General features: G+C 33.6%; 5 protein-coding genes and 1 long non-coding RNA gene across 20 annotated transcripts; 4 read left to right on the forward strand and 2 right to left on the reverse strand.

The window, feature by feature from the left end:
* Nucleotides 1–194: 194 nt before the first annotated feature.
* Nucleotides 195–1,559, forward strand: bonsai (28S ribosomal protein S15, mitochondrial). Its single transcript, XM_034328893.2, has 4 exons — nt 195–561; nt 715–848; nt 981–1,176; nt 1,258–1,559. The coding sequence occupies exons 1-4, from the start codon at nt 329–331 to the stop codon at nt 1,541–1,543; spliced, it is 849 nt and encodes a 282-aa protein (XP_034184784.2). The 5' UTR covers nt 195–328; the 3' UTR covers nt 1,544–1,559.
* Nucleotides 1,560–1,691: 132 nt separating this feature from the next.
* LOC117606458 (uncharacterized) lies at nt 1,692–4,357 on the forward strand. 3 transcript variants are annotated; one of them, XM_034328908.2, is made up of 5 exons: nt 1,692–2,415; nt 2,591–2,661; nt 2,742–2,794; nt 2,874–3,123; nt 3,187–4,357. In XM_034328908.2, exons 2-5 carry the CDS (start codon nt 2,605–2,607, stop codon nt 3,454–3,456), a joined length of 630 nt encoding a protein of 209 aa, XP_034184799.1. In that variant the 5' UTR covers nt 1,692–2,415; nt 2,591–2,604; the 3' UTR covers nt 3,457–4,357. The 3 variants fall into 3 exon arrangements, with proteins under 3 accessions (XP_034184799.1, XP_034184800.1, XP_076545736.1); XM_034328909.2 differs by lacking the exon at nt 2,591–2,661; XM_076689621.1 differs by lacking the exon at nt 1,692–2,415 and having other exon boundaries at nt 2,490–2,661.
* Nucleotides 4,358–4,366: 9 nt separating this feature from the next.
* On the reverse strand, nt 4,367–7,730 carry Eaf6 (chromatin modification-related protein EAF6/MEAF6). Of its 2 annotated transcripts, XM_034328905.2 has the most exons (4): nt 7,089–7,727; nt 6,455–6,658; nt 6,127–6,163; nt 4,370–4,857 (listed from the first exon to the last, which is right to left on the reverse strand). In XM_034328905.2, the coding sequence occupies exons 1-4, from the start codon at nt 7,158–7,160 to the stop codon at nt 4,523–4,525; spliced, it is 648 nt and encodes a 215-aa protein (XP_034184796.1). In that variant the 5' UTR covers nt 7,161–7,727; the 3' UTR covers nt 4,370–4,522. The 2 variants fall into 2 exon arrangements, with proteins under 2 accessions (XP_076545735.1, XP_034184796.1); XM_076689620.1 differs by lacking the exon at nt 6,127–6,163 and having other exon boundaries at nt 4,367–4,857; nt 7,089–7,730.
* Nucleotides 7,192–7,871, forward strand: LOC117606472 (uncharacterized). The gene is made up of 3 exons (XR_004581964.2): nt 7,192–7,327; nt 7,439–7,584; nt 7,741–7,871. It is a non-coding gene; the product is annotated as an uncharacterized LOC117606472 (long non-coding RNA).
* Nucleotides 7,872–7,973: 102 nt separating this feature from the next.
* On the forward strand, nt 7,974–13,353 carry LOC117606424 (bifunctional 3'-phosphoadenosine 5'-phosphosulfate synthase). Of its 2 annotated transcripts, XM_034328828.2 has the most exons (12): nt 7,974–8,126; nt 8,205–8,544; nt 9,205–9,312; nt 9,443–9,613; nt 9,688–10,213; nt 10,577–10,677; nt 11,431–11,621; nt 11,687–11,933; nt 12,014–12,220; nt 12,307–12,412; nt 12,477–12,653; nt 12,728–13,353. In XM_034328828.2, exons 3-12 carry the CDS (start codon nt 9,253–9,255, stop codon nt 12,829–12,831), a joined length of 1,890 nt encoding a protein of 629 aa, XP_034184719.2. In that variant the 5' UTR covers nt 7,974–8,126; nt 8,205–8,544; nt 9,205–9,252; the 3' UTR covers nt 12,832–13,353. The 2 variants fall into 2 exon arrangements, with proteins under 2 accessions (XP_034184719.2, XP_034184720.2); XM_034328829.2 differs by lacking the exon at nt 9,205–9,312 and having other exon boundaries at nt 7,975–8,126.
* On the reverse strand, nt 13,340–24,836 carry LOC117606411 (protein qui-1). Of its 11 annotated transcripts, none has more exons than XM_076689603.1 (22): nt 24,735–24,836; nt 24,329–24,521; nt 21,547–21,640; nt 20,766–21,402; nt 20,471–20,644; nt 19,535–19,614; nt 19,314–19,436; nt 18,955–19,097; nt 18,573–18,730; nt 18,120–18,512; nt 17,635–18,045; nt 17,194–17,546; nt 16,589–17,119; nt 16,281–16,521; nt 16,013–16,205; nt 15,413–15,887; nt 14,991–15,297; nt 14,691–14,920; nt 14,437–14,628; nt 13,812–14,340; nt 13,456–13,722; nt 13,340–13,383 (listed from the first exon to the last, which is right to left on the reverse strand). In XM_076689603.1, the coding sequence occupies exons 5-22, from the start codon at nt 20,577–20,579 to the stop codon at nt 13,370–13,372; spliced, it is 4,749 nt and encodes a 1,582-aa protein (XP_076545718.1). In that variant the 5' UTR covers nt 20,580–20,644; nt 20,766–21,402; nt 21,547–21,640; nt 24,329–24,521; nt 24,735–24,836; the 3' UTR covers nt 13,340–13,369. The 11 variants fall into 11 exon arrangements, with proteins under 11 accessions (XP_076545718.1, XP_076545719.1, XP_076545717.1 ...); XM_076689604.1 differs by having other exon boundaries at nt 21,539–21,640; XM_076689602.1 differs by lacking the exon at nt 21,547–21,640 and having other exon boundaries at nt 20,471–20,683.
* Nucleotides 24,837–26,092: the final 1,256 nt, after the last annotated feature.

Consider the following 26,092-nt stretch of genomic DNA (forward strand, 5'->3'; position numbering starts at 1 on the left):
AATAGTTTGCGCCCTTTTTGTATAGATGGCGCTAGCGGTCAAACGAGTGTCGGTAAACCGGTCGATAAGTCGTCGAATAGTTTGAGCCCTTTTTGTATAGATGGCGCCACTATCGAAGATGATAGCAGAACCTCCTTCCTTTTCGCTGTCCGAAGACAGACTGGCGCGCTTCTGCGCTTGATGGCTTGATGGCCAATTTATAGAGTCGAATTTGTACAAAGTATTTCATATGTTTATTTACATGTGTATTTAATTATTAAAATCTCTTTATCAATCGATGCTATAATTATTTCGAATTTTTCCCTGGTTTTGGTATTTAACAACTGAAATGAATTTAACAATTAGTCGTAGATTATTATGCACCAAAATGAACAATATTTGTATGATTGGAGGTTATTTGAGTCGCAATTTTGCAACCATTGATGATTATAATATTAAATGGACTCGGCCAGAGAGAAGTACTTTTACAGATCCTAAATTTAGTGGAGATCTAGGATTAGATGTAAATGTAAAACCCACTGATATCAAACTCTATTACGAGAAATCAAAAGAATTAGAAGAGTAAGTATGTCTATTATAAACGTACGCTTCAAGTGTAAAGTAAACTGTTCTGTTTTCTCTTGTAAAAGTCTTGTATACATATTACATAATTAAAATATAACTTGTAAGATTGTTAACGAAGATATTTCATTTACCGATCGATCATTGAAACAGTGCAGATGATGTTGTAAAAAGGATGTTTAGTTTGAAATTTCAACGAAACAAAGAAACTAAAAGGCTAAAGAGTGAGAAAATAATGCACCTTGTGAAAAGACACGTCTGTGATCGAGGTTCTATGGAAGTTAGCAGTAAGTACACGAGTGAAAATATTAACATGGCTATTCATTTAAACGTTAAGCAGATATTATCTCTTCTATTCATTTATTTATAACAATTTAAATATCGTATAAAAATTTTTACCACTTTATAAATCATTTCAGTTGCAGCAATGACTAGCGAGATACACGATCTTCAAAAGTATTACTTGGAACAACCGAGCAACAAGCGAGCTAAAGTATTTCTAAAAGAACTTATTGAGAAAAGGAAAAAATCCCTTAAATTTCTACGTAGTTTGGATTACGGGCGATTCGAGTGGGTTCTTGAACAACTGAATCTTGAATATAAACTATTACCAGAGTAAGATATTTGTTCTTTATAAATAGAGCATAAAATAATTCAATGATTGCTACAATTCTGTATCGTGTTTTTTAATTACAGGAAACCTAATATGATATCAAGAAAAGAATCGTTAAGAATGTTGACAGAAGAGTATTGTAATAATATAATTCAAGAAAAAATTGATGCGTATAAGGTTAAATTGAAAGAGAAACAGAAGAAATTCTACTTGGAAAAAGCTGAAAAATTAGCATTAATTATGAAGGAAGAAAAAGAATGTGGTTTAACGCCAACAGTAACGGAAGAAGAAATTGAAGATGCTCGGCAAAAAGCGAAACTATTAAATAAATCTGAGCAAAGAGATTCATCGAGTGATATAAACGAATAAATTTCTTCAAAGTTGACATTTTTAGATTCTTTTCCATCATTTTGTTTCACAGGGTAGTTTGTAATGAACGTCATTTGTTACATACATTTAATGGTAACAAAATATGAAAAGTGTTGTTTCTTATTTAGTTACAACCCATTTAAAAAAGTATTAGTTTTAATACATTTAAAAAATATACTGCGATATACTTATAATGAATTTTCGATTTCACCGGTGACCTACGCAGCGCTCAATACGTTAATGCAGGTATTTCGGAGAAAGTTGAATAGCAATGAATATACCATTATAAAGTTAATAATTAATACATTAAATTGCAGCAGGTCTTTTATCGGTATTGTAATAATAGCTCAGGCGCACATTATTTTCAACAGGTGAAGATGTTCCCACGACTTCAGGTTGCGCATCCCTTTCGTTGTATATACATACATACATACATACATACATACATACATACATAGTACATATAAAGGAAGGCCCAAAAAATGTAAGTGAACGTTCTCGTGCATACCGGGTCCATCGTATGAAACGGGTCCCTATATGGATTAATCTAATGGAGGATGATTCAAAGATTCTTAAGATCACCCTGTATAAGTCGTATATAAGGATGAGCTGGATGCTGATGTTCTATTCTCCACAGAACCGTCGTGAAAGTTCCGTTAGATTTCTTTCAAAATTTCAAAAAAAATTCACTCATCATAAATTACCTGTAAATTCTTTATCCAAAGATGTGATTTATCACGTTAATCTTTTAATCTTGATAAATGATACAACAGAGAAAAGGACTTTGAAAAAGTGCATCTTTAATTATTAATTGTGATAATTATAGTGTTGCCAAAATGCGTTTGCAGTTTTCCAAAAGTGTTAGCAACAAGGTTGGCAAATAAGTTATTATACTTTCAAAATTATTATAATTATTTTCAATACTTTTAATAGGTATACTTTACTTTATCGAGTTAAGTAGGAAATTTTCCAAATTATTTTTTTCTAAAACAGGGTTTAAAAATCAACCAAATTTATCCTGTAATTTCTAATAATATTTGGTTTTAGAACACCTTATACGTATGCATTGGCACACCTTAGAAGATATTGTGCAAGAGAATCTGTTGGCCGCATGCGCGGTAGATCGTTGAATCTTTGCCTCTTTCCTATTCATTTACTATTAGTATTTCCAACATTATTAATGTTTCGTTTCTTCTAGGTTGTAATTTTATGCTGCATTTTGAAGCTAACCATCGCTGGTGTTCTTCAACAGTAAGATTACGTATACATAAGCATAAAAAATTATTACATCTATACGTGTAACGTTATACAATATGAATATTGTTCGTAGGCGGTTTCCTTGTGCACCAGTTGATGCAATTACTGGAAATGGTGCCGCAGTACCAGTGGCTTGCGCCCTGAAATCAATCGGAAGTAAAGTAGAACCTGCGCTTCCGACTTACGTCAAGGTCTCCGCTCCGATCGCGTATAGGCCATTGCCGAAGACGTCGTCACTGGTGTACATTGCCCCGCCAATTTTTAAAACAGCCTCAGCTGTCGTTGCCACTGAAACAAAAAGCGAAAATCAACCGGAATTCGCCGTATGTCATTTCAACTCATTCAACTCGTTCTTGACAATATGACCATTTATCTTTTTTCTGCAGGCATACCCAAAATATTCCTTTAATTATGGTGTCCTGGATGGATATACAGGAGATTCAAAGTCAGCCTGGGAAGAAAGGGATGGTGACACTGTAAAAGGCGAATATTCTGTGGTCGAGGCAGATGGGTCCATTAGAACGGTCACTTATACGGCTGATGACCATAATGGCTTCAACGCTGTCGTTACAAGGAACGAACCGCCGAAGAATTCGAGGCAAGAAGTTAATGTGAAAAGATTTCTACCGGTTACGATTCTTCCCGATTCTCATTAGGAGACAAATCAATTACTCATCTGTCTTTCATGTTAATCGTTCAATCACATGTCAAGAAAAGAAAAATTCAAGAGACGATTACTTTTCTTATTTGGAAAAATTACAATCCCTTTCTTTATTAACAATATTTTATTTAAATATAGTAGATACAAAAAATATTTTTTTCAAATTTTTTTATCACTTTTTCCTTAAAAATTCATTTTCACAACTATGAATAATTAAAATTTACGAGGATGAGAGAAACTTACGTTCTATTATTAAGATATAATACTGCTAAAAATAAGATTTATCTGCAAAGAAAAATTTGCTTGAAATTAATTGGAATCATCATTATTATTATTTTTCTTTTTACAACTATTTCAGTATTTTTCAATACTCTATTTGCTTTGTATTTTACATTATGATAGAATAGAGAGCTTTATACAGAAGAAATGACAGTCTATAAAGTAGTCTTTTATAATAATAATAATAATAATAATAATAATAATAATAGAACAGATCAATCACATAAAAATGACTATTTCTAATCCTTGGCAACAGATTCTGTATTTGTCATGAAAGAAAAGAATAAAACCTAAAAACAATGTGATAATTATACTTTTAAATTTAATAGATACTGTTCCACTGACTAATATAAAAAACATTTCCGAGTTCTTAATGTTTGATTTCTTTTTATCCCTAACTATTAGTCTCATATAATACTACATTCGTCGCCTTTTAACTTAGTCTGTTTATTCCTTAAATATTAGACCAAAAAGAATAATTGCCTCGTGATGGCAAAACGTGGTGATCGATCTTCTCCATCGTTCAGATTTTATCTATCTCCTAAATAATCCTAACGTTCTTATTGCTAATGTAGAATCCTTTAATGCACGCTCTTTTTTTTTTTTTTTATAGAAAATCAATGTTCATAGTGCACTTATTGTAAAGAAAGAAGAAAAGAAAAGAAAAGAAAAGATTAAGATCTTATACATTGATAGGGTCAAGTGAGACACAAGGAAAGAAACAAATTTGTTCAATCCTGCTCGGATGGTCTGTTAAGAGATGATAACAGTTTGAGAGTATTCTACCTATTCCTTGATCTCTTGTTACTGTTCTTTTTAGCACTGTTCCCAGATTTGTTTTTCGAGGGTTCTTTTCCAGTATTCTCTTTCAAGGAGACATGCTCGAGACTACCGTTGCTCGCATGTCCATTTGCAAATTGTCCAGAAATCTCGGTGGAAGATGTGAGAGATCCGTTCTGATTATACTGGCCAGATAAAGAATGGTTTTTTCCACTTGATTCCTTATTACCATTGCTGCTACTACTATTCTGGGTTGTTCCATGAGAATTAACAAGGCTGCAATTGTCTTCGCTACCGCTGTTGCCAATCTGTGACTCCGATTCGCTGTATCGGTCAACTGGAATCAAGTTTAGAATGGGAGAAACCGCGATCCACGACCCTTGATCGATAGCTGTTCGATTTATCTACTTGCAATTTGATCAATGATTGCGTAAGCGTTTGCCGTTCAATGATGATGTTGATGATGATGATGATGATGATGATCATTTATTTGATCGATTAAACGATTAGGAAGATTCAAAGATCAATTAATAATGTTATCAACTGTCTAAACAATACAGAGTAATACAATTTGATTTCATATAAGCACAGAGGTTTTATTAAACTCTTATAGATCATTCAAATATGTGTATGTGTAAATAATCTTTAACTGGAATTATTTAATCGATCAAAATCTATGCTTTTATATAACTTTTACCGCTTATGGAAAAATCTAAAAGCAAATATAGCGAATATAGCAAATATATATGAAAGTGCATTATCATTTGCTACGATTTTTATGAAACTGAAAAGAAAACATACATGTAATTGGTAAAACACTTCAAAATCTAAATCTAAATGATATTTTATATAATTCTTTTAGGCACATGTTGAATTTAAAAAAAAGTTGTTTAAGAATATAAAAGAAATTTTCTTGTTACATCCACATTAATATACAGAAAACATGAATTTATTTCAAGCTCAGATACAGAGGAAAGATAAATCTAGAAAATAAAGTAACAATGCCAAGCTAATGTTTTCTACATTTTCAATGTGTACAAGAAAAGCAAATTACAAACATACTACTGACATACGTATAGAATATAGAAGAAAGCAAAATAGTAGATAGAATGTTGAAATTAAGAATTAAACTTTTTATAAAACTTTGAAATTAGTAACAGAATTAGATAAATATAAACGAAAAGAAATAAAAAAAAAAAATTTCAAGTGCTACACTAAATTTTTCTAAGGAAATTGAAAATAAATTAAAAAACATAGACTAGGCAAAGAAAAAGAATAAATTAAAATTTATAATATACGGAAGAAAAAAATTGTTTTTAATAAAAATTTTTAAATATTAACAGGATATCCTTCGAATCTATCGTTCATTCATCCAATCGTGCTTTACAACATTCCATATTTATTACAATTCTTGGAAGACAGTTTGATTGAAGAGATAAAGAAACACAATCTAAAATAACTTAGCAAATAAAAAGAACTGTTCTTAAGGAGAGGGATAAAAGAGAAAAGTTGGAAAGGATGATAGGATGAAAAATAAAAATTGTATTCTTTCTTTTTTGCTTTTTAAAGAATTAACTATCTCAGGAATATCCATTGAGGTCCTTACTTTTTTCCTGGGTATTTTCGACCAGTCCGCTGACAGCCTGCAAATGTTTAATTTTCCATTGATTAAAATCATATTTTCTTCAAATATAACAAATATCCTAATAAGTTATCTGCAGAGTAAAATTTTATATTTTTATATATCTTATGGCACAGGCTAAAGGTAACGAAATATTTCTCATTGTATCATTAATTTCATTAGGCTCGAAAATCGTCCTTTTCAGACTTAACAATTATTTTAATGGAGGTAGTTGTAATAATTGTATTAGGTCATATCTATATTCCTATTAGAACTGAAACTTCAATTCCAAGTTAATTAATTCATTACTTACTGCCATAGAGGTGATTGATGATTTTGAAAAAAGCCTTTCTGCTTCTTTGAATTTTCTATTTCGTTTATCTGCTTTACTATTGGTATTTTTGTTGCTGGCCAAATATCTATCCCAACCACGTATTATATTACCATATAATTGAGTGTCTTCCAAATAACTACCTTCAAACGCATAAATTTGACGTTCTAAATTGGCAAGAGTATCCTGGAAAATTATAAAACTTTATATAAAACATTGAACAAAACCAAAGGTAAACATAACATAAAAATTTTAGTAGCAACTAAATGGCATAATAATAATTATAAGGTAAAAGTTAATGATCTGAAAATTTGTTGTATTATACGCTACAATAAAAAGAATGTAGGTATATAATAATAATAATTAAGAAGTAGATTGAATAATATACACAGAGAATGATGTAGAAGAAAAAGATTAATATAACCTAAACATATCTGAACCTTAACAAAATGATTTATCTTCTAGAACTTTCATTAGACAATTAATGATTACAGACGCATCTTAGTTTTCATGATGATGATGATAATGATATTAATTGTTCTAGATACAGCGTATGCAAACAGAAGTTGGAAAAAAAAAAAGAGGAATGCAGTCTGACAGATGCTTTCATACTTACAGCTATTTCAGCTTTTCGCTTGACTAATTCAGCGAGTTCTGCTCGTAAATCGACGGAGGATTTCGTCGACATTACGTATTTAAATATATTAACAAAACAATAACAAAAGATTAAATTTCTTTGAGTAAAAAACACTTTCTTTATAAGTAACAAAACTTTCTGATTCACTTGAAGTTGCCTGTTACTTGAAGTCAGAATCAAAACATTGGTTATGCAATGGCGGTTATATCTGAATTATTGTATGTACATTCAACAATCATAATTTATGTAATAACAGTTTTACAAATGGTTTTATCTTGTATCTTTTTTATATGAAGCAAGAATAATTGATAGCTACATCGTTTTTGCAGTTACTTTTTAGAATTACCTAGATAATATAGGTTACCCGTGAAACCTCGGCCTCTGCCCTTCATTTTCAACGTGATTATGTACTACTTACTTAATTCTGAAATATTATTTATATATGGAGGTACATATAAAATCCAAGCAATGGCAGGTAATTTAATTTAACATAATATTAGCTTCTTTTGAAATTCTATTTTTTACCATTCATCTGCGCGCGCAAACGTTGATGATATTTTTAAAATTTAAACAATTGAAAATAAATGTGAAATACTTTGCGCGTTTTATACACTTGTTTTGAAATTTTTAGAGGCCGTACGAAACGATACAATGTTTTTCCGTTTTTGGAAAGATAAGAGAAAAGTATTAAGAATATTAACTTGATATACTTTAATCACTTTCTTGGATTTTCTAAAGATAAAGAGGTATGTACATATATTGTTTAGTTTACTAATACATCTTATCATATTTTCTCCTGATTGTCAGATAAAGACACTTGTATATAGAGAATATACAAGTTAAAGGAAAAATAAATAAAAAAATCTAAGTCAATATATTTACATTCGTTTGTTCCACAATTTTACGAGGATAGAAGATTTATGTAGTAAAAAGAGGAAAAAATCAAGATGTAATGGATTTCGAAGAAAATCGTGGGAATATAATTATTCCTATTTACCACGAAGAAACATTATCGAAGTAAATCACGAAATAAGAAATTTCTCTATCCGTTTGTCCTCGAGTTTTTCATTACTATTCGTTTTTTCTTTCATTCAGGGTCACATATAGAAGAAGAAGAGGGAAAGTATGCAATTTCTCCCCTCCTGTGAATAATATGCGCCTTCTTGACACCTCTCGATGATATATGAAAGAGCACATGTCACCTGCTACTCATTACACCCACGTCACTCACTTATGTCCATTCGTAATTGTTTGTTAATAACAATATAAAGTTTGAACGTAACGTATAGTGTTTGATGTTGGTATCGAATCGAACGGTTTAACGAAGTACATCATACGAACTACATCATAAGTGTAATGCAAAAAGTATCGGTTAGTTGGAAAAACAATGAATGGTAAAAGCGAAATGAAAAGCTCCAGTGAACCAATTAATTATGTAAGTTATTATCAGTTTTTATACAATGTTTGATTATTGTTAGATACCATGTGCGACCTTGATCAGTTTCACGTCAGTTCTTTCAGAAACATTGGAGAACCAGTATTGTTCATTTGAAATGGTAAATTAAGCGATAGTTAATTTATTTCATATAATTTTCTCTTTTCTTCCTTACTTGATCCCTGAAAAGTAAGGGCTCGATATTCCAAAGCTATTAAAACATTGTAACAATATATTGATCGTATTCTTGTGAAACTAGATCGCAAATTGCTATTCGTCATGCGTTGTTATGTTTTTATACGTTAAGAAATGAACGTGGAAATGAACGCGGCATGTGAAACAATGAAACTCTAAACGTACGTTTAGAAAAAGAAAAAAACACATAGACTAGAATAGCATCATACGTATCATGTAATTCGTTATCACTTCCGTTTGATGATTTCCATGTTTTGTTAGATTCGAAATATGAATGAATGAATGAATGAATGAATGAATGAATCTCCGTGAAATTCTTTAATCCCACTACGGAACCACTTTACTTTCCTTTTCGCTTTCTCGTTTGATAGAATTTAAATGTTTAACAGTCGACTTGGAACTATGCATCTGAATACTTTCTTCTTCGCGTTATTAGCCCTGATTTTTCTATAATTTACATTCTAGTTTAAACATTCTACGAATTTCTAAGTGTTCTAATAATAATTAGTCAAGATGGGAATGTATATAAAAAACTTGATGGAGGATAGAAATTCAGAGAGGAAAAATAATCAGGTATCAAAGCGTATCGATAAAAATAGCATAATCTCTTAAAGCTATCTAATGAATAAATAAATCAAATAAATTAACTTATTTCGTTTCGTTCGCTTTTTTCGTTTCAATTTCATATGAATTTTTACCGTAGATTCGGTCAACAAATGTGACAGAGCAGATACATCAAGTGTCGAGAGAAAAACGAGGAGAACATTATGGGAAATTTAAACGATTTCGTGGATGTACCATTTGGTTAACGGGACTTTCAGGCGCTGGCAAGACTTCCATTTCGTTTCAGCTCGAGAATCACCTTGTTTCTCAGGTAAAACAATTTATTTATAAGATGAAGAAAAAAAAAAAAAATTGATTTATCATTACATTAATTTATCCGTTCAGGGTATACCTGCGTACAGTCTCGACGGTGACAACATTCGTGGGGGTCTGAATCGAAACCTTGGCTTCAGCAAAGAGGATCGCGAAGAAAATGTACGAAGAGCGGCAGAAGTAGCAAAATTATTCGCAGATTGTGGGATAATTACCATCTGCAGCTTCGTTTCACCATTCGAGGTTGATAGAAGACTGGCCAGAAGTATTCACGAGGAATTTAATTTAAGATTCTTTGAAATCTTTGTGCAAGCTTCGGTGGAAACCTGCGAAGCAAGGGATGTGAAAGGTCTCTATGAGAAGGCTAGAAAAGGTGCGATTAAAAGCTTCACTGGTATCGGTCAGGATTACGAGGCACCCAAGCATGCTGATTTTGTTGTAAATACCGAAGATCATAGTTTAGATACTTCGAAGAAAATGGTCATTGATTTTCTTATCAAAGAAGGAATTATTCCAATGATACCGGAACCCGTCGAAGAATTGTTCATCCCAGAGGAAAAACTGAAAGATGCGAAACGAGAGGCAGACAAACTTTTCAGTATGTTTCTATCGATCCTTGAATTTCAGATTATTTCAATTGAAGAATTGTTGAATTAATGTAAATTACTACATATGGATATGTAGTTTCTACAATATCCTGGTTCACGTTGTATTTGATATGTTCTGAATACCATTGGGTCATTAAACTCGGGATATATTAGATTTGTTGCATATCAAATGGCCGATTTCAACACGCAATCACCTAATACCTAGACGCGTGGATTAACATTCGCGTAATCAGGGTGGGTCTACTGTATTGTTCATTTTCTAATATACATATAGCACATTAATTCATCAATTATTAATAGAGATTCAGCACAGGTACGAAGATATTAACTATCTTATTCTTTAATACATTTAGGTATTGAAATTAATGATATTGATTTGCAATGGATTCAAGTACTTGCCGAGGGTTGGGCAAGTCCACTCAGAGGTTTCATGAGAGAAGATCAATATCTAAAAGTAGGTGTTTGTTTACTCGTAATTGATTAATCATCGGAATGTAGACTTTAAAAGATAAAAATTAATCTATTCCGTATAAAGGTAATACAATATCTAAAGCTTCATGAAAGCCTGTTGTTTATTTGATAAGGCATCGATATTAATGTTTTTCTCGTGATAATTAATTATTTCAAAAATGTACTCGATCATTTTATTAATAAAAATTAGAAGAAAAAAAATATACATACATATACATACGTATACATACATATACAGGGTGTTCGACAACAGGTGGGCAAAATTTTAAGGGGTGATTCTAGGGATGAAAATAAGACGAAAATCAAGAATAACGAAATAGTGTTTACGGCTTTGTTTTCCAATAATTAACGTTTAAAAATTCGAGTAAAAAGCGCCTGAAACCTGCAACCCGCCCAGCATCGACGACTGAACGTCAGGTCAGCAGGGGTCGGTACAGTCATAACCGAGAAACAGAATAGCACGAGGTGAGTTTCTACTATTCAACGATTCTTGGTTATGACTGTACCTTCCCCTGCTGATCTGACGTTCAGTCGTCGGTGCTGAGCGGATTGCAGGTTTCAGGGGCTTTTTATTCGAATTTTTAAACGTTAATTACTGTAAAACAAAGCTGCAAACGCAATTTCATTATTCTTGATTTTCGTCTTATTTTGATTCCTAGAATCACCCATTAAAATTTTTCCCACCTGTTGTCGAACACCCTGTATACGAAATGTAAAAAGTTGTTGTTTTTGATAGTGCCAGCACTTCAAAATCATCGAAGAAGGCCAAAGCAGCGTCATTAATCAGTCGATACCAATCGTACTTCCGGTTACCACGGCTCAAAAAGAAAAATGTACAAATTCAACAGCGTTGACGTTGAAGTATCAAGATCGAATTATTGCAATCTTAAGGAAACCTGAATTTTTCGCTCATCGAAAAGAAGAAAGGTTTGAAAATTTCTAGTAATAATCAGAAATCAATTCTTCTATTCTTATTTGGAAAATGTTATTAGATGTTGTAGAGAATTTGGGACAAATGATCCTGGACACCCGTACGTAAGGATGATACATAATTCAGGTGATTGGCTAATTGGAGGCGAATTAGAAGTTTTTCAACGAATTCGATGGAACGATGGTCTCGATAAATACAGACTGACCCCTAATGAAATTCGAAAAATGTGTAAAAAAATGGGTGCCGATGCTGTTTTTGCTTTTCAATTAAGGAATCCGATACACAATGGCCATGCACTTTTAATGCAGGTTTGTAAAAACAATTAATGTAAAAACCTATAAATTGTACTATTTAACAGGAAAAGGATTTTTACTAAAATTAATTTCAGGATACAAGAAGATACCTTGTAGAAGAACGTGCTTTCAAGAAACCAGTTCTTCTCTTACATCCTCTGGGAGGATGGACAAAAGAGGATGATGTACCATTGTCTGTAAGGATAAATCAACATCAAAGTGTTCTCGAAGAGGGTGTATTACACAATGACACTATACTTGCCATTTTTCCAAGCCCCATGCTCTATGCTGGACCTACAGAGGTATTACCAATCAAGTTTTCTTATTTCTTCAATTAATAATCCAATCCAACTTATTTATTTATCTATTTATTTATTTATACGTACAGGTGCAATGGCATGCTAAAGCAAGAATGATGGCAGGAGCAACCTTTTATATCGTTGGACGAGATCCCGCGGGTCTGCCTCATCCTGACAAATCAAAAACACCAGATGGTATGATTAACACAATTCTCACTTCCGTATTTCCGTAATAGTTATGGAAATTTATCAACATTAGGCAATCTGTACGACGGAACCCATGGGTCCAAAGTTTTATCGATGGCGCCAGGACTCGAGGGTCTTGAAATAATTCCATTCAGAGTAGCAGCATATGACAATAGAGCGAGAAGAATGGCGTTCTTCGAACCAGAACGATCTCAGGACTTTAGTTTTATCTCTGGCACTAAAATGCGAGGTAACGTATTTACCTGTACTATTAAGAATGTATAAAAATTAAATTTACAATTTATATTTCTTTCATTATTTTAGCTTTAGCGAAATCCGGTGAAAAACCACCGGAAGGATTCATGGCACCAAAAGCATGGCGAATCGTCGCGGATTATTATCAAGAAAAATTACGGAACAATAATTAATTACGGAAGCGCTATCAACAAACTGTTTCACGAGTACGTAAGGAACAATTAACAGTTAAAAACAGCGCAACATATTTTTTTTTTTTTTTTTTTCCTTCAACTTTAATTTAATTTGATAATTAAAATGATAAACAAATGGTTCGTTCTTTATAAAAGATGAAATTTACACCTGGTATAAATAAATACATCAAAGTAATATATTTTCTTTTCTCCCAATGTTCGTTAAAAATGATCCCTGTAAAGGCGAGAATGAAGGATGAAAATAAATAAGTTTAATTTATCGTTTCGCTAATATCGATATTATACATATCGGTATGTATGTATATTATGTGTGTTCTCTTTTATACTTCTATATCGTATAATTACGTTTATTGCATCAGACACGAGAAGTTTGTAATCGAGCTTATGTAAGTACGTACGCCATTTTTTAACTTTTCTTCGTTTCTGCTTTTTCAAGAAAGACAGTAGAGAAAGAAGAAGGTATTTATGTACGACGATTAGGATTTAGTTCTTTTCTTTTCTTTTCTTTTCTTTTCTTTTAATCTGGTACGCCTGTAAAAGTGAAATATCAAATTAAAATCTATTAGAAAATATTTTTTATCAATTTTCCGCTGTTAAACTTGCCCTCCTCCTCCGAATCGGATATTCGTGTAGCCTGTAAAGAGCTTTGCTTGGAAAGTGTTCTGCCATGAGAACGAGGCCTAGCAGGTGGCGACTGTTTGTTCCAAAGTGCTTCTAGTTGATCAAAGTGTTGCGACTGAGCAAGAGCTGCCTGTTCTGCACCAAGTCCTGAGGGACTACTCGTTAATCCGACTTTGCTGATCTCATCCATTGACGCGCTTACGCTAAACCGTCGTTGGAGACCGTCATCCACCGATGATCTTAATACTCCTTAATGAAATAATCGTTCATTTAAATTTTCTTCCTCTTTACTCATTGAGTAGATGCATTTTATAAATAAACCTTTGACAAGTTGATACCTGATGTAAGATGGCCATATTTTCTGCGCCACGTATCACTGTCCAACGATACCTCCTTCTTTAGGAGCCTCTTGTTGGGTCTCTTTGGGCCAGGAGGTCTCAAATCCCTGATATCGCACCAAGGAGCCACGTAGTCTGGTAATTTAACGTACTGAGCCGGTGTATTGTACAAACAGAGGATGGGCATGCATTTGTGTTCCAGCAGATGCAAAGAAAGTCTTGAAAGATCCGTCGCAAGTTCAACACCCAACACTGGTACGTGCAACATAATACTGTTGAGGGGACAGCCTTTCTTCGTGTCCCAAATAATCAGACTCTTGTCTTCGCTTCCCGAAGCTGCAAGAGTACCGTCTCCGGATAACTTTACACACGTGATGTATCCCAAATGACCGTTCAAAGTATGAAGATCCGAGCCAGTGTTGATATCCCAGACGATCAGGTTGGCATCCTTCGAGCCGGACACCACGATAGACTTATCAAGAACGGATACCGCAACACAGGTGACGTGATCTGTATGCCCCACGAGAACCTGGAGGATAATTTATTACCGTTAATTTATTAAGAATACACCTAATACAGTCGAAAAAAAGAAAAAAAGAAAAAATGAAAAAAAAAATTGTCGAACCTGCGATAATTTACCACCAGCTAATTGCCAAACTTTTAAACTCATGTCCCTGGATCCTGTGATCAATAATCTAGAATCGGGGCTAGCCACCAGGCAAGTAATATCTTGAGAATGTGATACTTGATATTTCTCTTCAGGACCGGCTCCTAAACTCACTATCCGCAGCTGATTGTCTCCCGTTCCACATATAGCGTACCTGAAAGTTAAATCAAAGAAATTCCTCTGCACGAAAGTGTTGAGAAATTGAAGAGTAGGTACCTCATGTCAGAAGAAACAGTGAAACAACGACCAGGTCCACATACGGATTGAATGAGGGTTCCTGTATCTGCTGCCCAAACGCGAATCGTACCAGCCCTATCGGAACTGACTATTCGTCGACCATCGAACATGGCCGTAACTGCGGTAACCGGTGCTTGATGTTTAAAAGTAGCTACTACTAAACCCAATGTCAACCCCCAAACTCGGATTGTTTTGTCCTCGGAACCTATGTTGAAATCGTTCGTTATTACAATATAACAATTATCAGGATATTAAGGTAATAAAGGATTACGTACCAGAAGCAACGAATAAACCGGAAGCTGAGAACGCGATGCACGTGATGCTAGCGATGTGACCTTCGAAGGTGGACAGCAACTCGTGTGTGTTCAATTGCCATAGATTCACCAGGGAATCGACTCCACCAGTGACCGCCATTGCTCCGTCTCTAGATATATCTAAACACGAAATGGGAGCTGTGTGTGGATGCAATGATTCCTGCTTAGTAGATTTTTGGACCTTCGCGTGTGCTTCTTCGCCTCGAAAGCTCCAATAAGTTACTCGATCACCGGAAGCCGTTATCAAAAAGTCATCTTTTTCTGTCACCTTTAAAGATGCACGCGATTTGCCTTATCCTACTTGGTCAACAGGTGCAATACAATATGTACGTGTATGTATGTATGTATGTATGTATGTAAAGTAAGAATAAATAAGCATTTACTTTAACAGCAGTGACATCTGCCGAAGGATTCGCTGGCAGGGTTCTCGTCAACCTTCCACTGTGCATATCAAAAACAGAAACTTTGCCCTTCGCTCCACCCGCGATCGCTCTTCTACAGTCCCTTGCCAAGCAGATGCTCTTCACTTCGCCTTGATGACCTCTCAACGTGTGAATCTCTGTTCCCGTGGCCAAAGATCTCAAGTATAGTTTCTGGTCCTCGCAAGCCGCCAACAGGAAGACAGAATCCGCTGACACGTCCAGCATCGTCACCGCAGATGGAAGAACGATACTCTTCAACAAGGTGAATCTCACCAGACACCATAAACAAACTGTACAGTCAGAAGAGCCGGATACGAGGATCTCCCCAGCTGAATCGACGAGAATCGAGTTCACTGGTCCTCTATGATGATCCACCTTGATCAGAACGTCACCTGTTAGCAAGCTTGTGGCGATGATCCTAGAGTCTTCGCCACCGCTGAAATAAAATTGATCATTTAAATTTAAAGCGTTTCTGTTTTCTCAACAAAGGTTAACCCTTTAGCAGAGTTGATTATCCATATATTATGTACACGCATAGTTAAGAATAAAATTATTATAAACCTGAGAATGACTGAATTCTTGAGGGCAGATGTCAAGCATAATACTGGAGCGATATGTTCCTGGATTCTCAGTTTCAAGGTAAATTCCTTCATGTCCCAGACTATGATCGAAGTGTCTTCAGAGCCAGTTAGCAAATACTGGGATTGTTGGGTTACCGCTAAGCAAGATATTGGACTCGAATGGCCTAAAATATCTAATGTTATTATAAATAATAGAAATGAATGAAAAAATCAGAGATGTAAGAATAATTAACAAAGTCATACTTTACCTTTAAAAGTATGAACCAATTGTCCAGACATCACGTGCCAGAGTTGAGCATCACCTTGAAAAGGAACAACTATAACGTGTTGTCCAGATGGTGCCGCTTCAACAAGTTTCACTCCTTGTGGACAAGATAATGTGCGAATTTGAAGTGGTAAAGGTGGTTGAAGCCAGCCATTTAATGGTACCAACAATGGTGCTGTATATCCATCGCACCAAGCCATTGCCGCAGTGACCATTCTGCTGACCTTATTCGAAATAACGTTTTACGTAATCACACGCCATTAGCAGCGTAAGATAATGAATTTTTCTCACCAAGTCACCACCATCTTCGGCCACAGGTCTCAGCCAACAGATCAGCTGCGCTCCAAGTTGAAGAGGATCCCTCGTCAAAATATCGCTCGACTTTCTTACGGTGTAATAAACCAATTCTAAATCTCTTTCTAGCAGGTACCTTCTCGAATGTTCCAAAACGCATCTTAAATAACTAACAGAAATCGTCTGTACAGCGGCAAGAAGAAAATCAAATGCGCAGACAGCTAATTTCTTCAACTTTTCGACATCTCCGGCTCTTAATAAATGTAACCAAGCTTCTTCGACGTGTCTAATATTGTAAGCCGTGTCTTGAGATCTTGGCCGGCTTTGGAAAGGTGTCTCCTTCTTAGGGGTTTCTTCTTCAGGGGATGATTTCTCATCCTTGTCTTCGAAATCTTCGGTAAAGAAATGATTTGCTAACTCACCGTGATAACTCTTTAGGGTTTCTTGATTGGAGAAGTATCTTTTTCTAGCTAGATCGCGAATCGGATATTGCCAGGAGAACAACAGTCTTCCACTTAATACTCGTACCTTGAACGAAGAAACGTATCAATTATTTATTATGTATATTCTTTTTAAAACTGATATTTTTTCATTTTTCTCACCTTTAGATATTCGTTAAACGTTCTTCTAACCAAATACCAGGTTGAAAAGTTGAACATTCCTTGTTGGAGAAACAAGGGTCCGTCACCACCGGTGGGCATGATCATTTCGAGAAGTTCAGTTTCGGATAAACCGTACTCTGTGCATGCCAAGATTGCACCGATTCTGTTAGCCGCACATTCTCCTATCAATCTTTCTAACGTGTCAAAAACGTTATCAGTAGTTTCTTGAGAATCTTGAGAAGTTGAATCTTGGAGTTCGATTAAAATCTCGTTGCTTCGCAATCTTTCTTTTTGTACAGGGGTGAACCGCAGCATTTCGGGGGGAACTGCTGTGGTCACTAGCAAATGTACTCCTACAACAAGTTATAATTACAAATGATTCTTTCGACTCGTTAACGAGGAGTTATCGAAGGTACATATCGAGGCGTTACAATTACCAACCAGGAGGTAAATGTGTAGGTAACCATGAAAGAGCAGCAACGATATCACACTCGAGTGGATGCAATCGATGAAGATCATCGAGAAGTATCAACAGTTGCTCCTTCAGCGGTTCCTCTTCGATACGTCTGATAATTTGACCGAGCCAATTGTTCAAGTAAAGAGGATCGAACGAGGCGTCTTTCGGAAGGTTTCCATCTAACACGCCAGATAGAAAGCCGACGTGTTGACAAAGGACTCGAAGCAATTCCAAGCTATACGCTGATCGAGGAGTGGAAGCGCAAAGGCGAACCACTTTGAAAGTGGCAGAATCTAACCAAGATGAAGCGTCCGCGTAGATTCTTGAGAGCAAAGAAGACTTCCCCGAGTACTTGCCACCTTTAATCATTATCGGCCCGTGTTTCTGCGATTTACCTGTTCATTTTTAACGGTGTTGTTCGTCATTATGAAAAACAAAAAAAAATGAATTGAGAAAGAAGATGATTTACCATCGATCAACAGCTGCTTTATTCGCTCTATATTCTCATTGTCCTCGCAAGCTTTCACGTCTCTAAGAAGCGCGAGATGCATCAGACTCTCAGCATAAATCTCTTGCACCATTTTTTTCTTGCTTTTCATCTCTGGATCGGCTTCGATCGAAGCGTTAACTAACGTTTGTACACGATTCACCACCAAACGACAAAGATGTGCCAGATATCCTTTGTGGCTTCTATTGTCAGGATTAATACCGCCTGTCTTTTGTTCTACTTCTACGTTAATTATATTGTCAGCTGGTAGATTACTAGTTACCAGAGATTTTAACGACGATACAGCTTTTGAACTTTTCTTTCCTTTCCAGCTACGCGTCACCGCTATAATGCCTTCCCCTGTCTCGTCTAATTCTGTAAAATATACGAAATTCTGTATACGAAAGAAAGTAAAATTATTTGATAAAAACTTACTCAAAGCATACTCGAGCTGTCTCTCCGTGGTACTCTTTAATATATTTCTAATTTCTTCGTTGTCAGATTTTTCAGAAACGACGGATTCTATAGCTTTCTTCAGCGTTTCTCTTATAGTCGGTTCCGAATTTTGCCAACTGTCCTTTACGGTATCGTACCTGTCGAATATACATATATTTAACTATTAACTAAATCTCTGAAACTTAATTAGGAAATAGAAAATACAAAAGGTAAACACTATCACGCATTTGATGAAATTCCTAACGTTAATGAAAAATGGCTAATTGTATATTCAGATTGGAGCAATAAAAGCAATGTCTCTCTTCTTTTTATTGCCATTTTCATTCCGCTTCTATGCAATAGCATAATAAAACTGAACTACCTGCCAGCCTTTAAGACGTAGCAATTACTATCCTGTTCGTAATATTCTTCCATCGCCGAGTAACGAGTGGAAAGAATTCCGTAAGTTTCCTCTGTCAGTCTCGTTGGCAGCCATCCAGTACTGTACTCGTCCCCTATTAACAGCTTAACAAATAACGATGTTTATTATTATGATGAATTCAATCAACTTCCTCTCAGATTTCATTTTCACTTTGCCAGTAATTAATATAGATATTCTCTTGGGGTATCTCGTTTCAGCTAAGTCGAAGGATAATATGGATATCGATTCATAAAATCACAAGTTACTTGAAAGTTACAAAAACGAGCAGTGGCAAAATGTTTATAATTATTAAAACTTACCAAGAGAAAACAGCCTCTTGAATGTCGATAAGCAGCGTTTATTTCATCGAAAAAATGTTCGGCTAAGAATGGATTTCTATCAGGATTCACATTCGTTGCATAGTGCATATCCACCAATAGAACCTACATTGGTTTTCAATTTTTTCATTTCATACAAGTATATTGGAACAGAAAATAAAATACGATTGTATAAAAATTAAAAAGAATTGTCTTTTTCATACCTCGATTCCCATGTCATCATAAATTGACTGTAATTCCGGTCCGACTAGTTCTAAAAGTTGCTTCCGTTCCTCGATAAATTCTGAAAATATCCAAGAAAAGCCGAAAGTTATAAATTAATTCAAAAAATAATGCTTAAATACAGATATACGTACATGAAGAACGAACGAACGAGCGAACGTACAATCTACTTATAATTCTAGAATTCTCTACTTATAATTCATAACGTTTTATTTTCCAGTGAAAAATTTTCCAATTTCTTCGTTTCTATATTGGTCGAGAAATATGTATAAAAACTTTACGACACCGGAAGGGAAGTTTATTGGTACATTTTTAGAGAAAATTGGATTTTTCGTTTTCTAAAGTAACAGAAAATAAAATAAAATAAAGCACATCGTATAGGTGCGACCAAACAAAGTGGAAGATAAAAGTGAATCCAAGGATGAATGGACAATTGTATATTGTACATACAAACGCAGACAGACAAGTGACAAATACTTTATTGGACAATTGACAGATCGTGAGTATGAAAAGTTTGATGAGACACATTGTACATAGACATTCCTCATCTAATACACAAGCAATTAAATAATAGTGATAAATGTTTGAATTGAATTAAAAAAAATAAGAAAGAGTTCACGTTGATTCACAGACAAACACAGACAAACACAGACAAACACAGACAAACACAGACATATACATAAATATGCAGATTTCACTTTTCCAATTGTATTACTATTTTTTCAATAGCACATCTAATGAGTTAATAAAAAATAGCGATACACCAATACGCATTTACCCCTTTACCTGAAATGACACATTTCCTTTGTAGAGTGAAAAATAAATTCAGCAATTAGAGGAAAATTATCATTTGATAAAATGTGCCATTTCAGGTAAAGGGGTAAACATAGAAGAATATAAGACCAAAAAGATAAGACCGTTCCGTTCTCCAGCGATGAAGATTTTAATAAGCCTTGGAGCAGGTAAATTTTTCGGAGGTGGTCCACCCTTAATCACCCCTGCGATCAATTCCACTTCTAGATTCATTTTCGATGTTTCTTATCGTTAGTTTTTCAATTCAAACCAACATTCTTCCTTCTGAACAGAGTATTCTATTATTTATATTCAATTAAAATTCATTCTTTAAAAAACTACCCTCGATAAAAAAGATAAAAAATTATTATAAGAGAAGAAGTTGAAATATAACATCAAGTTTATATATTAAATAATCACCTTTGTTTAGAATCGATTTTTCTTCTGTTTTCCACTTTTCTTCCTTTGAAATATATTCCTCTCTTATTCTCAATGATAACAATAAAAACAGAGATTTTAATCTCTTTAAATGTGGACCCAATGGACACTAAACATTTTATATAATTACACAACTATTCATTTATTTAACATCTACATATTACATATACTTTCTCAAACGTGTATGTTATATATGTATAACCACTAATTGATTGTTATCCGTTATTCTTTCTTTCAGTTAATACAATTAAAATATTCTCTTTTTCTTTTTTCTTTTTTCTTTTCACAATACTTTAAAGACGAAATATTTCTTAAGATTAACAGCGATTTCGATGAATGTATATTCTTTTCAGTCGTCAATAGAAATCTTGATTAAATGGTTAATTAGGTAACTTTAGTGACGATTGTCCTCGCGTTTATTTTTTCTTCTTTTTATTGTACTTTCTTTTTATTTCATTTTCTTTTTGTTAAATAATGTTTGTACTGAAATGTTGTATTGCTGGTAAATAATGGTACTGGTCAAATAACGAGTGTAATATTCATCTTCTTTTAGTAATTTCCTCCTTTACTTTTACTTGGTTGATTATGTTGAGCCCATTTTCGAATATTCTTAACAAATCTGTAACAGAAAAAAGTAAAAAAGTAAAAAAGTAAAAAAGTAAAAAAGTAAAAAAGTAAAAAAGTAAAAAAGTAAAAAAGTAAAAAAGTAAAAAAGAAATGTGGAAATAGATGAATAGATTCTACAATATACATACGTATGTACCTATTAGTCAGAAATATAAGCCATTCTGAAGGGAATAAGAATAGGACGAAATCATCCGGTATAATGCTAAGACATTTGTTGATAGATGAAAGATCTAGAACCGAGATTGAAGAAAGTGAAGAAATTGTGAAATTTTATAATTTTTAAAAAGCAAATAATATCGAGAAAATTTCCTTTTGTCGATTACACTGGCTTGATAGATATTGGTATTTGATCTACGTAATGTGGTAGGTAAAGTTGATTATTGCGTGACCCAGCCAGCAATGGGTTACAAAGGAGAGGGCCTTTTGAAGCTAGCCATCCTATTATAATAGGTCGATATTGAACAGCAAAACTGTAGGCATCGACAACAGGTCCAATGTTCCCTTCTTGTTGAAAATTCCATCAGCCATCAGAATTCCATCTTATTTCATGAAATTATGGAAAAAGAATTGAATTTGAATGGATTTCAAGTTCCGGGAATTTTCCAAAGGACCTTGTTAACCGGATGTTCCAGCACTCTGGCAAGTGGGTTCTTGTTGCTGACATCGAGTGTGTATCGTGTGTATGTACTCGTACATATACGATGCGATGCCATGGATGCCCATGCATTATTATTATTATTATCGATAATTGCTAGGAGACATTGGATTCTTCGAGCTTGATCAATTGATTATGCAACGGGGTCGATGAATTTCTAACGCTGTTCAGTGTATCGACACGGTTCAATTACCTAATTACGTATTTTAATAAATTAAAAATTTTAAATTTTAAATTTTAAATAAAATCCAAGGACACAGGGTCTGATGATAGGAAAATTCAGTGAGCGAGGAAAATTGGCTCGATTTCAATAATTGAAATGAAGAAATAAAAATAAAACGATGACGGGTCGATGCAGCAGCGTTCCATGCAGCGAAATGCGCTTCAACAACAGAAGAGAGCATCTTTATTCAGACAATTTCGAATCAATCAGAAATGTAAAATTATCGAAACTATCTCGACCATAAAATGAAAACAGCTTCGGTAAGAATTGGAACAGGTTGTACCTATGTACCTCTATATTTGAAGCGAAGTAGATCGAACATATCTCTATTCCGCAGCCGTGTGTAGCAAAATCGGTATACAAAATTTACCCAACTGTGTTGTCCGTGTTAAATTTCCGAGTTTAGACTTATCCCAGTTATATTGTATCGTGGAAACGCTGATGGTGCATCCAAGCAAGACACATTTTTCTTTTCTGATGTATTTATAGGTCTAAACCAAGTCTAACTAATTCGCGAGTTGCCACCTGGTGAACCCCTGAACTTTTGACCCCGACCAACCTGGCCAAGATGCATACAACCAGTACACACACGTTCGCGTGATATCGAGTGTGTTCTCCAGCGAAATTTACTCCAATCCAATTATAATTTACCCTTTTATACATATTTGTAATTGAAAACATTATGTAATCGGAAACAATAATGAAGCTTTTAAGGATCCAAAAGAATATTCTAATTTTAATACTTGTACAATTTCAATTATACCTTTTTTTCTGGCTTTGTTCACACACCGACGATGAAAGAAAATCATTTCTCATGTATTTCTTTCTTGGCAAAATATTGAAAACGGCAGGCAGGATCCGTGTGCCACAGCCTTTTCTTTTTTTAATAAAATATTCAATAGAGAAGGGAGATATCACCTCAGAAAGGGATCTCTTTTCTCTACATACATACATACATACATACATACATACATACATACGAGATCAAGAAAAAAAGTATGTAATTCAACGCTCTACGTATTAACTGCATATATGTAACTAAGTACAACTTATAGCGATAACTTGGTAGAAAAACAACATGTTATTTATAATAAAAAAGAGAAGAAAGAGGGTGAGATACTAGCACATAGAGTATTGGCAAAATGGTACTCATTTTAAGGCTTAAAATTTTACGAAACTGACTACATTAATAAGCAAATTACTGCTTTGACTAAAATCAATAGTAATGATACTATTAATGAAACTTATTAGACATGAAATTTACAAAAAGCTACTTTGCCTTATTGCGTTAGTGATATAATAAAAATATCTCGAAAATTTATTTTTAAACTTTTCTTTCATTTTAATTTCATCCTCAATGTAATTAAACAAAAAAACTTTATTAATACACAGTAATGTGCAATTTTATGAAGAAATATCTTAAAAATGTTTAATTTAACAAATTACAATTCTTATTAATAATAATAACTCTAATTATTCTCTCAAACTATTCGTTTATGCTTTTGTGTGAATCTTCCATTGATCCAATAAAAAGCAACTGTAAGGGTCGAGCATAAATACATAAAAAGAGTCATTGTATTTATTTACTCATCGTTAAATTACAAAACAAAGAGAAGACGAAAGATGAAACAACCTTTGTATGGAAAAACCCTAAGCGCTACCTATCTATTGATAAGCGATAACAATTTTTTTTGTTTTTTTCTTTTTTTGTTTTTTAATTCATCGTGTCAAGAAATAATTACCGCGTCGGTAATACCGCCAATTATCTTCTTCCTATCGATCGGTAAGAAGGAGTCAAAATGGCGGTAGTGGGGGGTGTTTATCGAGCTAAGGGTGCCTCAAAAAAGAACAATCCTGATTCCATAAAATAACAATCACGTTCGCAGCATCTTTATCCCGCGAAAGTTTTAATAAAAATAATCATTTGAAACGTCAGGATTAAACCAGCAGAAAATACAGAGTGCGGTATAAATGTAATCAGTGGAAAGTGATACAAAGGAAATTAGAAATATGTACAAATGAGAATGAAAAGCCGCTTACCGGTCTGTCGTCTCAACTGAGATAAAGCCACTTTCCCCACGCTACGGTCGCCGCACTACTACTGACTTCACCACCGCTCTACTAAAGCGATAGGTCGACGCGCATGCGCACCAACTACGTTTACCTGGGAACGGGTTGATCAAGTGCCATCTGCTGGAGGGTTGATAGAGTGTAACTTCCGCGCTTTAACACACTAAACATACATAATCTAAGTACATACATACATATTCACACAACAAACATACACTATGCTGCATCAGAAATGTGACGTAAACGCAGACTGCGATGAATACGATGATGTGCAACGCATAAACGCGACGCGTATGCGCGCATCATGCTCGCGCATCACTTTTCAAATTATGCACTGTATGTATGTATGTATGTATGTATGTACAAGCTCGTTCACCTTCGGAAGCTTTCGGTCATCTTCGACACAAGTTTCATTTCGTTCAATTTCTTTTTATTCTTACTTCCTTTTTTTATCTTCTAAAGTTTCAAAATAAACAGCTGTATAAGTAAGAATTAAATACTGATTCAACTTTCATTAACTTACATATAAGTAATCATTCAACTGCAAAGAATTATGTTTTATCAGACTTTTCCATTTAACAAGTTTTCTATCCATTGAATTACGTAATATCTATTTACTGTAATTGAAAAAGTATTATTCTCCAGTGCCGTTAACGAGGATTTTGAATCTGAAACAGATGCAATTAATCTCATAGAACTAGTAACGAAAATTTCGCAAAAATAAAATTTAAAAATACATACATCAACATTGTATTGAAAGATGCATCTAAAATATCTTAAAATAATTTTATTAAGTTATCAATAATAAAATCATTAACACGATAATATTATAAATTTTAATACAAACATTAAACGTTAATTTTAGTAAAGCTAATGTAATATAATATAATGTGATATAATATTAAGATTAAGATTAAGATTAAGATTAATGTGAAATAATTTCTTACCAAATATAATATTTTTTTAACTAAATTGATGATTTTTAAAAATCTTTCTTTCCCATAAACTTGATAGATCACTATAATCTCTTAAAATAAATTTACATTATTCTTGTCCATAATATTACAGATAAACAAACAATGGGGACAAAATACCAAAATAAAAAATTATTTACAATAACCCGAAACTTATAACTATACAACAATTATATTTACAACAAAATCTAATTGTAACTTCAAGTAATCGTAGTAGCTTTCCATTCTCATTTATAGTATGGCTGAGAATTATTTTCATACTTTTTAAAAGAAAAATTCTATAAAAATGTAGGTCACTATTTACGATAAATGTTTTATTGAAATATTGTCTTTCCATAGATAAAAAAGTTGAAATATTTTTATTAAATACATCAACTTATTAATTTTATCATTACTGAATCACATTTATTAAATTTGAAATTTGTCAAATGATAAAAAGAACTTTGTTCAAATGTAAAATTATATTACTTATAACTGTTTATAAAAAGAAAACAATTGTAATTTATATCATTTATATCATTTATATATGTAATATAATTGTAAAGGTATATAGTAATCAAATATTTTTCACCAATTTCTAAACACTGTATCTGATATCTTGGTGCCCAGACCTTTTATTTGATTCTTAATAATTTTGAATATAAGAAATGAGATTATACATATATAATTTCAGTGTATACGGTAATTTTACGTGACAAAATCTACAAGTCATTACAACTTTCCTTACAAAAAGAAAAAAGAAAAAAAAAAAATGTTAAAA

The sequence above is a fragment of the Osmia lignaria genome, chromosome 8 (assembly GCF_051020975.1).
Source record: "Osmia lignaria lignaria isolate PbOS001 chromosome 8, iyOsmLign1, whole genome shotgun sequence".
NCBI lineage: Eukaryota > Metazoa > Arthropoda > Insecta > Hymenoptera > Megachilidae > Osmia > Osmia lignaria.